The 12243-nt window shown below is 50.0% G+C and overlaps 1 protein-coding gene across 1 annotated transcript; it reads right to left on the bottom strand.

Moving 5' to 3' along the window:
• Positions 1-9723: 9723 nt before the first annotated feature.
• On the bottom strand, positions 9724-10694 carry EI90DRAFT_1577132 (uncharacterized protein). Its single transcript, XM_039051927.1, has 3 exons — positions 10614-10694; positions 10117-10538; positions 9724-10064 (listed from the first exon to the last, which is right to left on the bottom strand). The coding sequence occupies exons 2-3, from the start codon at positions 10456-10458 to the stop codon at positions 9906-9908; spliced, it is 501 nt and encodes a 166-aa protein (XP_038914255.1). The 5' UTR covers positions 10459-10538; positions 10614-10694; the 3' UTR covers positions 9724-9905.
• Positions 10695-12243: the final 1549 nt, after the last annotated feature.

Genomic DNA, 12243 nt, shown 5'->3' with positions numbered 1-12243 from the left:
AAAGTGGACTCAGATGGGGATCAAAGTTGCGTGGAGGCTGACACTGACATATTGAAGAAGGAAACAGTGGGGATGACTGTAAAGACTCGAAGGGTGGACTATCAGTGACCAGCACTATTCCCCATCATGGGGAACATGTTGTTAAGAAGGTTGACAAGGAGAAACGTACCATTGGTGGACAACATTGTGATTTGTTCAGTGTATATAGCTAAGGCTCTGTATGGGTTGAAGAAACGGGTTTCTTCTGCCCGTTTCTTTTCGTTTCTTTCAGCAGTTTCTTTTAAGAAACTGCATGCCCTGGGGCATCCCGCACATGCTTGTAGATTCTCTGTCCTGTTTTTTTTTTAAAAGTGAATATAATAATGGCCATTGGCCGCAAGACTGGTAATACCAAAGAACATCGCACCAAGTATCAACGGAAATTTATTGCTCTGCTTATTTCTCAATGGGCGCTTTCTGCGGTGGAAGTGTACCACCATCGCTATCTTCTGAGACGGCCTTACCATGACTCACCCTATAGGGGCGAAGATTGGGTTTGTGATCTGCTAAATGGACACCCAGATCGGTTTTATGGCCAATTTGGGGTCCACAAGCATGTCTTTCGTCATCTGGTTGCGGAGCTTCGATCCCTTGGTATGAAAAATTCAAAATATCTCGCTGTTGAAGAACATGTCGCTATCTTCCTATACTCCTCTGTAACCGGACTCTCTGTAAGACTCATTGCAGAGCGCTTCCAGCACTCATTTGAAACAATTTCAACGTCAGTGTCACCTGCCATATGTCTCGACTATATGGTACAACTGATGATTCATCAGCTACTTCAAGAAAGTGCTTTACATGCTGTCATCACCTGTCATATCCGTGCATACCCGACCCCGACCCGACTTCCGGACCTCCACCCTCTTCACCTCCGGAGTCATAACCTACCGCTGCCTTTCCGATACTCACCTTCGGTCTTGGCAACACACCCCTCCTCTTACCTCTCCGACCCCTTCTCCGTCCGTTCCGATACTCATCTCGGACCAAACATCGCCCTACTCACCACCCTTCCTACAACTCCGCTCCCCCCTCACCACACCTCCACCCTCCCGTCATCCCCTACGCTTTCTCCGTCCGTTCCGATATCCACCTTCGGACCTGACTACTCTTCCTTACCTGTCCCCTCTCTCCTTCTTCCGTCACTCCTCCGCCACCCTTCCGCCAAGTTACGACCGTCCACCGCTGCTCCGTACTTCACACTCGGACACCGTTCGTACCTTACTCCGAGCCTCCGTCATAGTCCATACCTCGGACTTTGACTCCACCTCGGTCTTAGTCCATCGCATTGGTGACCTCATACTACGTGAACACCATTGCCAATATTCCTCGGACATCCAACCCCGCCTCCGTAACCTCCGTAAGCTCCGCAACCCCCGAGCTTCGCGGACCGCCTCCGGCACTCTCGCCGTTTGTAATGTATTTCTCGCAATTCCCCCTCATCCCTATTTGGACTACTGCTTCTTTCTATTCTAGCCAGTTAGTCATCACCCCCACTTCCCCTCATCCTCCTGCCCCTCTGGGCCTCGCCCACTCTACCTCCTTTCGGATGTATCACAGGTCTTGCCCTATGACCTTCGGTACCGCTCCGCTCCCTCTAACCCTTTGTTCCCGTTCGGACGTCTTCGTTCCGATTCGGTCACCCTTTGTTCTCCTTGTGCTTTTGCCCCTTCCTTATATATATATCGGCGCTTGTACATACTCGTCTGGTTTCAGTCCGAAATCGACCTGAAATGCCCCCAAGAGACTTCCTGCTCACCTACTGTGAAATTAAGGACCAAATGGACAAACAGCAATGGCACAGCGCTCCGCTTGAGTCGCTGAGGCCAAGGTCCCTCCACGCTAAGTCTCCGATTCCACTCCGGAGTCGTCCGTTTCCGCCCATCTCTAACAGTATTTCGGACTCCCCGTTGCTGTTGTCTAGTCCTGACATCGAGCACCTGGCGCCCGACTGCCTCCACCTCCTGCAGTCGACCGCACCCTCCGTCTTGGCTTCGGGTAAGCCACCCATTCCCCCACCTTCCTTCTTCCACGGTCCCTCGTCGCTTCGCAGTACACATCACCCGCTGCGTTGCTTGGGAGCCGTCTTCTATCGTACGGACCAGTCTGGTCCGTACCCTTCGACACTGTCGGACGCGTTTGACACGCATCCCGACACCACTTTTAGGTCCCTGGGAGCCGCCTTCTATCACCTTCACTCCCACACCTCGCCCCTCGTTTCCCCCCTGCCTCTCGGTCCTTCCGGACCTCCACACCCCCATCTTGGACGCCTCGTCCTTGACCTCCCCCACCTTCCGATGCACCGGCTCTTCGCTGGTCATCATCCAAGCATCGACAGGCACTGCTGGCACACCAGTACCCAGGCCTTCGACTCACCCCATCCGCTTCGCTTCGGTCTGAATCAACCTGGACGAACCTTCGTCACTCGCAGATGGTCCTTGTCCCTTAAGTTCTGGGACACCTACTGACTCGCCCAACTTCGATCCGTTGATCGACGGGTTTAAGAGCAGTTACCTAGTCTGTGCTTTGGTACAACCCAGTCTGCCATTCCGTGATCACCCCCCAGTCTCCACTTGGACTCCTTGTCCTATGGTAGACGCTTCCACCCGATTCACCGTTGCACTCCCCACTGCCTGGCATTCCATCAGTAATGCTGAGCACCCTACCCCGGGATAGCGAGCCACGCTCCGCTTCCATCCCCTCTGGCCCCATCTTCCTCCGGACCTCATCCCGTTGGTTGATACTACGTCCTCCTCTCTTCCGATGACGTTTCTACACCACCCTGGCTGACTTGGCTTGTGGTTCTGTTGTCTCATGGCATAACCTGTCTCTCCTATGCGCTCCGTTGAGCGATAGTCTTGAGCTTACCTTGTCCGGACCTCCGGAACCCACAACCCAACTCATCCACTTCCACTTACTCTTCCGTTAACCTTCGGACCTCACACCGCTGGTTGACACACACCCCCTTACCAACTTCGAAGATGTTTCATACATCGCCTTTGTCAAATGGACCTTGTCTATTGTCTAGGACACTGGTACTCTACCTCCTTGCTCCGTCGAGCGACTGGTACCGCAGTACATTACCCCAGACACACCGGACACCCCAGTTTGACCACCTCACACTCCAACCCCGACTCTACTTCGTCTCATTGCCTTCGGTCAGTGTTCCATCGTTAGGATAGCTGTCTCACCTATGTGCTCCGTTGAGCCTAGATCATGAGCAGTATTTCCGAAACACCGGACACCCCACCGCAACCTCCCCATACTCTTTCCGTCACCTCCGGACCTAGTTCCGCTGGTTGACCCGTTCCCTCCGTCCTCTCTCTCTGAGTTAGGATCCCATCTGTTGACGTTCCCATGTCTCCCCATTGGATAAGTTTGTGCTCAAGTATCTGGCTAATGTCTGCTCACCCTGAGACTCCGTTGAGTAATGGACCTGAGTAAACATTGTCTAGGTATGAGAACACTTCCTTTCCTTCCACCCTCGCCTTCCCCTGTCACCTCCGGACCTTGTTCCGATGGTTGATACCCTTTCTCTGTCTACCTCTACCCTGAGGAAGACTCCTACACCATTGGTAACCTTGTATGCTTCACCAAAGCTTGCTACCGGTTAATATCTAACCTTTGCACATGGTATGCACACATCTCTACTCCACCTACTCTCTTGCCTTCGGGCTCACCTCCGAGAGTTCTCTGGACGATCGCTACCACGATCCTCACCCTCCCACTCCTCCTTGAAAGTATTCCGGAACCCTCCGGTTACTCCACACTCCTCTCTTCCACCTCCCCTATGATGTTCCGCTTCCGCTTCCGGATGATCCGACTTTAGCCTGTAGTGTCGATTAGATGCTGGGACGTCTAATCCTAAGAAGGGGATATGGACTCCGCTTCTACCTACCTCAGTGCTATACATCGGTCTCCACCAGGAGTATTCTCGCGTCGTCCCTACAGACAACCCTAGCTGCTCAAGTTCCCTGAGTTAGCTCTACTTCCGATGCCGAAAACACCCCACCTCAACATCATACCCAACCTCCTTTTCGCCATCCTGTGCCTCGCACACCCTCGGACCTCCATCATTTCCGACATTCGAGACTTCATCGATGCATAAGACCCATTCAGGTGGGCAATCAACCTCTCCACCCTGACATCGACTACCCTCGACCCTGTATCCATGATACACTCCCTTCCTCCGACAAACCTTACCTGGACAGTACCCCGAGTGTCTACTCCGGACCTTCGGACCCCCCTCGCTGTTCCACGGTACCCTTCTCAAGCCTTCGGCTTGTACCCCGAACAACCCCGACTCCCTTACGACCATGGTACCCCACTCTTGTGTTGTAAAAAACCTTGAGTTCCTCCCCTTGCCAGTTCCGAAAGGGATGCCGAGTTTGTTCTCCGACCTCCCACTGTCCTCTGGTTTTGGCCTCCTTAGGTATCTGTCCACTCCGGTACCCATTCCGGGAAGACAAACATGCTGAGTGTTCGTATGAGTTGCTAAGCAAGCACCTCCACTCTTTGCCATAAGCCTCACCACATGGACCTCTACTCCTCCTGAGCGAGCTCCAGACCCACAAGTTCCTCGGAACTCCACGGACTCGTCTCATCTCATCATTCCTCCTGTGACTGAGTTGTACCATGCACGGCACAATCCCATCCTTGAGATTGTTGTCGCAATTGGGAACTCCTTCACTTCGTTCCTTCGGATACATCGGAGCTGACTTCGGTCCTCCTTGTATCATCACATGGACCTTCGGTCCCCCAACACACTTTGTGAGTCGCCCATCCGGCCTCCATCATATCACCCCTGGATTCCTCCATTCCTTGAGGACCTCCCTACCCACCAAAGCCTGGTCTTGGAACAGACCTTGCTCCGGACTTTCCACCACGACCCCCGGACCTCGACTCTTAGGGATTCCATGGAAGTCAAGACTGAAACTCTCCTCGAAGACCGCGTCTACATGACCTCTTCACTCACCTTTCAGCTCTTACTCGCCAGACGACTACCTATATCTGTGCGACCCAACCCTTCCCATTACCGCTTCCCTATTCCCGATTGAGTCCTTGCCATCTCCGTACCCGACTCCGCCCCTCCGAGTCTCCCCACTCTCCCTAGTTCCTACTGAAGTCCTGACGGACCTCACTCCTCCCGTCCTCCCTTCGTCGATCGAACACCATCCCCAAAATCCCGAGCTGGTCGTTGTAATTCTTCCTTGTTCCACTTCACCACGCTCCTCATGTTCCATCACCACCTTCGTCGGTATTGCAGCAGGTATATCCAGAGACCTATTCTAAGGCCTTCAAGGGTTCAGGCCTAAGAAGGGGATACTGTCATATCCGTGCATACCCGACCCCGACCCGACTTCCGGACCTCCACCCTCTTCACCTCTGGAGTCATAACCTACCGCTGCCTTTCCGATACTCACCTTCGGTCTTGGCAACACACCCCTCCTCTTACCTCTCCGACCCCTTCTCCGTCCGTTCCGATACTCATCTCGGACCGAACATCGCCCTACTCGCCACCCTTCCTACAACTCCGCTCCCCCCTCACCACACCTCCACCCTCCCGTCATCCCCTACGCTTTCTCCGTCCATTCCGATATCCACCTTCGGACCTGACTACTCTTCCTTACCTGTCCCCTCTCTCCTTCTTCCGTCACTCCTCCGCCACCCTTCCGCCAAGTTACGACCGTCCACCGCTGCTCCGTACTTCACACTCGGACACCGTTCGTACCTTACTCCGAGCCTCCGTCATAGTCCATACCTCGGACTTTGACTCCACCTCGGTCTTAGTCCATCGCATTGGTGACCTCATACTACGTGAACACCATTGCCAATATTCCTCGGACATCCAACCCCGCCTCCGTAACCTCCGTAAGCTCCGCAACCCCCGAGCTTCGCGGACCGCCTCCGGCACTCTCGCCGTTTGTAATGTATTTCTCGCAATTCCCCCTCATCCCTATTTGGACTACTGCTTCTTTCTATTCTAGCCAGTTAGTCATCACCCCCACTTCCCCTCATCCTCCTGCCCCTCTGGGCCTCGCCCACTCTACCTCCTTTCGGATGTATCACAGGTCTTGCCCTATGACCTTCGGTACCGCTCCGCTCCCTCTAACCCTTTGTTCCCATTCGGACGTCTTCGTTCCGATTCGGTCACCCTTTGTTCTCCTTGTGCTTTTGCCCCTTCCTTATATATATATATCGGCGCTTGTACATACTCGTCTGGTTTCAGTCTGAAATCGACCTGAAATGCCCCCAAGAGACTTCCTGCTCACCTACTGTGAAATTAAGGACCAAATGGACAAACAGCAATGGCACAGCGCTCCACTTGAGTCGCTGAGGCCAAGGTCCCTCCACGCTAAGTCTCCGATTCCACTCCGGAGTCGTCCGTTTCCGCCCATCTCTAACAATATGGCCATGTACCGTGATGCGCGCGCAACAGATTTCCCTATTCCAGAGGGAAAAATGTATCTTGGAGATGCTGGCTTTGGTGCATGCGATACCCTCCTAGTTCCTTATCGAAAGGAAAGGTATCATCTGCAAGAGTTTGGCCGGAGCCAACATCGGTTAGTTCAAGTTCATTTTCCATCAAGTATTCTCTCATACACTCAACCTCTGCTGTCCCCTTAGGCCACAAAATCATCGAGAGCTGTATAATCTTCGGCATGCCCAGCTCTGGAATGCTGTGGAGCGCATATTTGGTATCATAAAGAAGTGCTTTGCAATCCTCCAGCGTGCACCTTCATATTCCATGACCATTCAAGTCCGTATTCTCCCTGCACTTTGCTGTCTCCACAACTTCATCCGGTTCCATGATGCCGATGAGATTAACAATTTTGGCACAATGGACACAAACATTCCCTCACATCGTTTTGGGGAACTTCTGTTGGAGGAACCGTGTGCTATGGGAGGCCGGACGAGTTTCCGTACAGCCACATTCCCACATCCGAGCGAGGAACTTGCCCGGACAGCCACATTCCTGTGGTAGCGTGACTACTTGGTCACAACACCTTTTTCTTCTTATCTATTTTAGTCACTTCGGACTTATCCGCAAAGTCCACAAACTATATTCATTCATTTGGATTAGTTTCCTTTTTCCCTCAGTTCTCGTGCATTAGCTTGAGACTGAGGTTAGTTACAATATTCTTTTACTCTGATTTCTTATACATTGTAACTCATTGTATATTACCTTATAGCTTTAGCATTAGGTAATATTATAGTTCTCATGCATTAGCTTGAGACTGAGCTTTAGCATTAGAGCAAGCGGTTATTCCGTTAACTTCAACATGGTGTAATCACCAGGCAAGAGAGTAATCGCGCTGGTGGGGTCCGCGATAGTATAGCTCAGGCAATGTGGAATAGCTACCAACAATACTTGCTACTTCATTAATGCGTCTATTGTGATGAAATACTATCCTAGTTAGCCAAAAAATTTGGTGCCATCAGAGGGGCAATCTTCTTTTTGACCCAATTCTTTCGCAAACTATCGCGCTTGAGGCTGAGGTAAAAGTCTGCTGCATGAGGCTCTTCCTGAAGGACATTGAGAAGGGAAGTCAACTCATCATCATCCAGTTCATCCTCAATCTCTTGAGCATAGTTGGTGGCTTGAATTTTCCGCTGTGGAGTTGTAGGGGCTGTGGGAGAGGACTTGGAGGTGGAGCATGATGCAATGAAAGCCTTGGTAAAATCATTCATTGATTCTGCAAGTGCTGTGAAACCAAGTGCAGCATTTGAACGTGGGATTCCACGCTTTCGTTCAGGTACTTCAACTTTGACAACTTGCAGCACTGGTGATTCAAGAGGTGACTGAGTTGAGGAAAGAGAAGAGAGAGATGACAATTTGATGAGCTCGGAATCAACATTGCTCTCAAAGCCAAGATTGCGACGAGTTTGAGCCCGGTCAGGAGAAGGAGTATGGGTCCAGTCATTAATTTTGCCCTTATCCCGCAAAAATCTGAGTTGCAGCTTTGAAGAGGAGAGGAATTACCATACCTTTTGTTCATCATTGACTTCCCCATTCGAGGGCTCACCTGCATCATCATGCTCTGATATCCTCGTGGCACAGAATGCTTGGAGTCCATTTGCACGTCTGGGATTGATCTCATCCATCTCATCAAAGAGTGGCCACCCCTTATGACGAAAAGGAGCTGCCAGGGGCCACTCCTAGTAAATAGTATCATGAGTAGGAGTTTATCGGCAGCATGTGCAGCACGTACCACAATGAAATCAACCCAAAGTTGTTCCTCTTCAGGGCCCAGATCGGCACCATTCTCGCTACTCCACAGAAATCCCGACTGCTCTGAAAGACGTTTGACAGCCCAGTATATCTGTTTTAACTGCAAAGATATAGTCAGTATTCAAGCTTCCGTGTGTCAATGACTACTCATTAAGTGGATACTCACCTTGCCATACTTATTCTTGCAAGCAGTTGGCTTGAACACAGTCCCACATTCCTCATGTAAATGCGCAGAAGCTGAGTTCCAAACTTTGTCTTTGAACCCAATGTTTGAGGAGCCACCTGCACGCTTCACTTCAAGAAGGAAGTGGATGAGTTCGGCCTCCTCACGGGATTTCCAAACAGCACGTGAAGAAGGTGGGTCTGCAGTAGTGGATGTAGGTTCTCCTTTGGGAGCACGACGTCATTTGTTGTTGACGGGTGGGTCAGCTGTAGTGCCAGGATCGGGATCAGCTTGCTTCCGCTTCGGAGGCATTCTCGAAATGACATTTCGCAATTAATTTTACATGTAGGTTTTATAAAAAAAAAGAAGTGGTGAAGAACAGTAAAGAAACCGCGTACCGAACAGTTGCCAGTTTCTTCTCATTTCTTGATGAAAGCAAAAAGAAATCGGGAGAAGAAACGAGAATGATTCGGTCATCTTTTGAATTAAGAAACGAAAAGAAACGGGCGGAAGAAACCCGTTTCTTCAACCCGTACAGAGCCTAACTATTTGGTTGCCATTGCCTTTGGCAATGGGCACGCTACAAAGCTAGCACCAGCTGACAGTAACTTCCATAATTAGGAAATTAGCCCCTGCGTTTGAACAAAGTTCAGGACCACTATCTCCTACCATTTAGAACATCATTGACACCTATGATGGCGAAATATTGACCTCGAGAAATGATCTCGGAGTTTCCTTGCCCCTGGGACATCACTTAATCCATGGAGTTGCTCGTAAACGACCATCTTGCATTCGCGCAGCAGCCTCATCATGGACGACTGGAGTCCGTCTCGCAGCTTGTCTTCATCAAGGGTGAAGCAAAGTTTCTAAACCTCAACATGAGAAAGAGAAAAGGCTAGAATGAGGTGTACGAACGTCCTGGGCTTGGACGATCTGCAACAATTGGAAGATGGCTTCAATGAGAAGCTTATCATGCGTCATGACAACCATGGACCCCACTTCCACCACCAAGGCTGGCACCGGGGTCAGAACCACCCTCCTTTTTCTCGCCTTGCGGCGACCTCCAGCCAACGATCGGTTGTTCCGTCTTCTCACACCCAGACGTTGTAAATAGGTTCGACCAGCCTGGCGAGTGTCAATTGGGTGAGATAGTCTTCGTGGGCATGAAGATCTGCCTCGCCTCAGTCTCAAACGTATCACTGGGAGACTGGAATGCTAAGGACTCTGGCGGTGATATGCTTCCCGACTCATTGTAGAGATCCTGGGGGGAAAGAGAATCATATGAGGCGATAATTTGATGGATTCTTCGACGGGCCTCTGCTCCCAGATCAAGCCACCTTAACGTTCCGATAAGTTCGGCACTTTCGTCGAGACCGTATAGATACACTGCGATCACTGATGCAAAGAAATAACAATTCTCCTAGCGATTGAGACAATAAGATATGCGGTAAGAGGTTGTTACAAGTACCACACTCATACCGGCCACACTTTGTAGGATTTGGATGACTCTCTGAGTGCCTCGAGGACACGAAACAAGGCCATTAGCGAAGGCGGGACACGAAAAATGATCCTTGTCCTCTCGACACACTTCGTGCTCCCTAACAGAGTTGCGCTTTTCCCAGAGAGAGTCGCCTTGCCAACTGGGTCAGTAGCAATCAGTGCCATGGATAAGAATGGCGCTCACCACATCGTTTGCTTCCCATTTACTGGATATCAGTCTGCTGAGAGTGCCCGTTGGCCCTTTCCTCTCCAGACGCACCCAGAATTCTTCAGTAGGTTTCACTAGCCGTAAGAGCAGGAACTCGTGCTGAACACCACCCTCTTCTTTGTAAATGATCAATTCTTTGATGGGGGACAACTGGGCATCAGAAGTAGTCTCGACATAGGAACATATGACGGCGAGCGGTAACGGTATTTTCCTGGAAGAGTGAGGGACTTTTGACCAGATGGTCGATATTTTCGAAGCAACGCTTGCGATCGAACGCTTAGACACGATAGATATTCTGTCAGAGTCAATATCCGCCATGGAGGACAAGATCAAGGAGAAGCCCTGTGGGCGGGTTTGTTGCGAGCGCGAACGGACAGAGCGGACACGTGGAATTGGATCTGCAAGTAGACACACGGGAATTAAAGGCCAGTGAGATATGTAATATCGTTTCCCTACTTAATGAAAACCTGTACCTAATGGGGCAACCTCCAGCGAATGAAATGCATTGCAGAGGCATGTGTTTCTTTAGTGCATTGCGCGCGCGATGGTGATAACGGGTTAGAAACTCGAATGCGTCACACGGCTCTGCAGGGATTCCACAGAGTGCGGTTGCCGGGTCTAAGTTTGCATCCGACTTAAGCGCCGCGCGTCACGACCTCATCGCTACGCGTCTATACATAAGTCAATTTGCGTTTTAATGGCTCCAGCGCTGTTGTGGACATACTAGGCACCACACCAACACTTTTTCTCGCTTTTTCCGAGCGAAATTCATGCCTTACATACCTGCGCTTTGAACTCACCGCTACGCGTCTCTACATAAGTTAACTGCGTTTTAAGCGACTCTGGCGCTGTTGTGGACATACTAGGCACCACACAATCACTTTTTTTCGGCTTCTCTTCTCTGGTTAAAATTTGGACATTCTTCGAGTCTCTTTGGTCCGCAAACCACTGATTGATCAAGCTATGTGTCACATAGGTTATGTATTACATAGTTTTGTATGTATACTGGTAACATCCCTGACTACTATCACCCACTTACGGTTGCTGTTGTTATGTAGCTCTCAGCGGGGACACTCGGATAACGGGGAACAACCTCTTTGATATTGTAACCGCACAGCGGTATAAGTAGTTAAAGTAATAACACGGATATCAGACAAAAGTAATAAGAAAATGAGATACGCGACAGCGCTACATGTGGAAGGCAATCAACACTGAAACACGAAACACATGGTAAAGGGTATCATATCGGATAGCCGATATGGGCATGATATGCGTACCGGCGCGTCGTCATGTCTTGCTCAAACAACAGTTGCCCAGCAGGCCAGGTTGAATGTTAACATTCACATCATGGTCACAAGTCACGTGATTTTTAATTTTTTAATTTTTTGTTTTCTGTTGAGCTCACCGCTACGCGTGTTTACACTGCTACAAACACCACATCAGACTCGTACCCAGTTGTTTTCACTCTGTGGATGTGTGCATGACACTGCAATGTGGAAATGTGACTAAGTAGTTTTGTATTCAATGTAAAGTCACGTTCTGCTTTCAATACAAAGAGTCACATGCTGCTCCGAAAATTTGTGTAGACACTTTTTGCATGGGGAACCTTGTTGTAAATCCGGAGTTCCATATATGGCAACCCGCTTCAGTGGTTCACTCGCAACCCAGATGTAATATAGAAATGAGAAGAGAAACTGTAACTAACTAAAGAACATATGGTGCTAAAGCACCCATATTTATACTCCTGAATAACATTCCAGGCTCTTCTATGCCCAGCGCTTACGCAGGCGCCTAGTAACCTGTAGAATATTCTCGGATATTCCGGTTCAATCTAATCATGTGACTCATATTCCAACAAACCTCATGTGTTCCAGAATTGTTTTCTGAGAGGATTGCGTCGAATTTGGCAAATGCATAAGTGGACTGCCACTGCTAATGGTGTGAGGTGTTGCCACGTGGAGTAGCATGTGACTCTTTGTATTGAAAGCAGAACGTGACTTTACATTGAATACAAAACTACTTAGTCGCATTTCCACATTGCAGTGTTGCACACACGTCCACAGAGTGAAAACAACTGGGTACAAGTCTGATGTGGTGTTTTGT

This window comes from Cantharellus anzutake (assembly GCF_015039405.1).
Source record: "Cantharellus anzutake strain C23 chromosome Unknown EI90scaffold_36, whole genome shotgun sequence".
NCBI classification, from domain to species: Eukaryota; Fungi; Basidiomycota; class Agaricomycetes; order Cantharellales; family Hydnaceae; genus Cantharellus; species Cantharellus anzutake.
This window is presented reverse-complemented; position numbering and strand designations above follow the sequence as displayed.

Excerpts from the sequence above, each read along its gene's own strand:
- EI90DRAFT_1577132 (XM_039051927.1), bottom strand. The coding sequence starts at position 10,458 with ATGGCGGATATTGACTCTGACAGAATATCTATCGTGTCTAAGCGTTCG. Across the intron at positions 10,065-10,116 it reads AATGGGAAGCAAACGATGTG|GCGACTCTCTCTGGGAAAAG; the intron begins GTGAGCGCCATT and ends CCAGTTGGCAAG.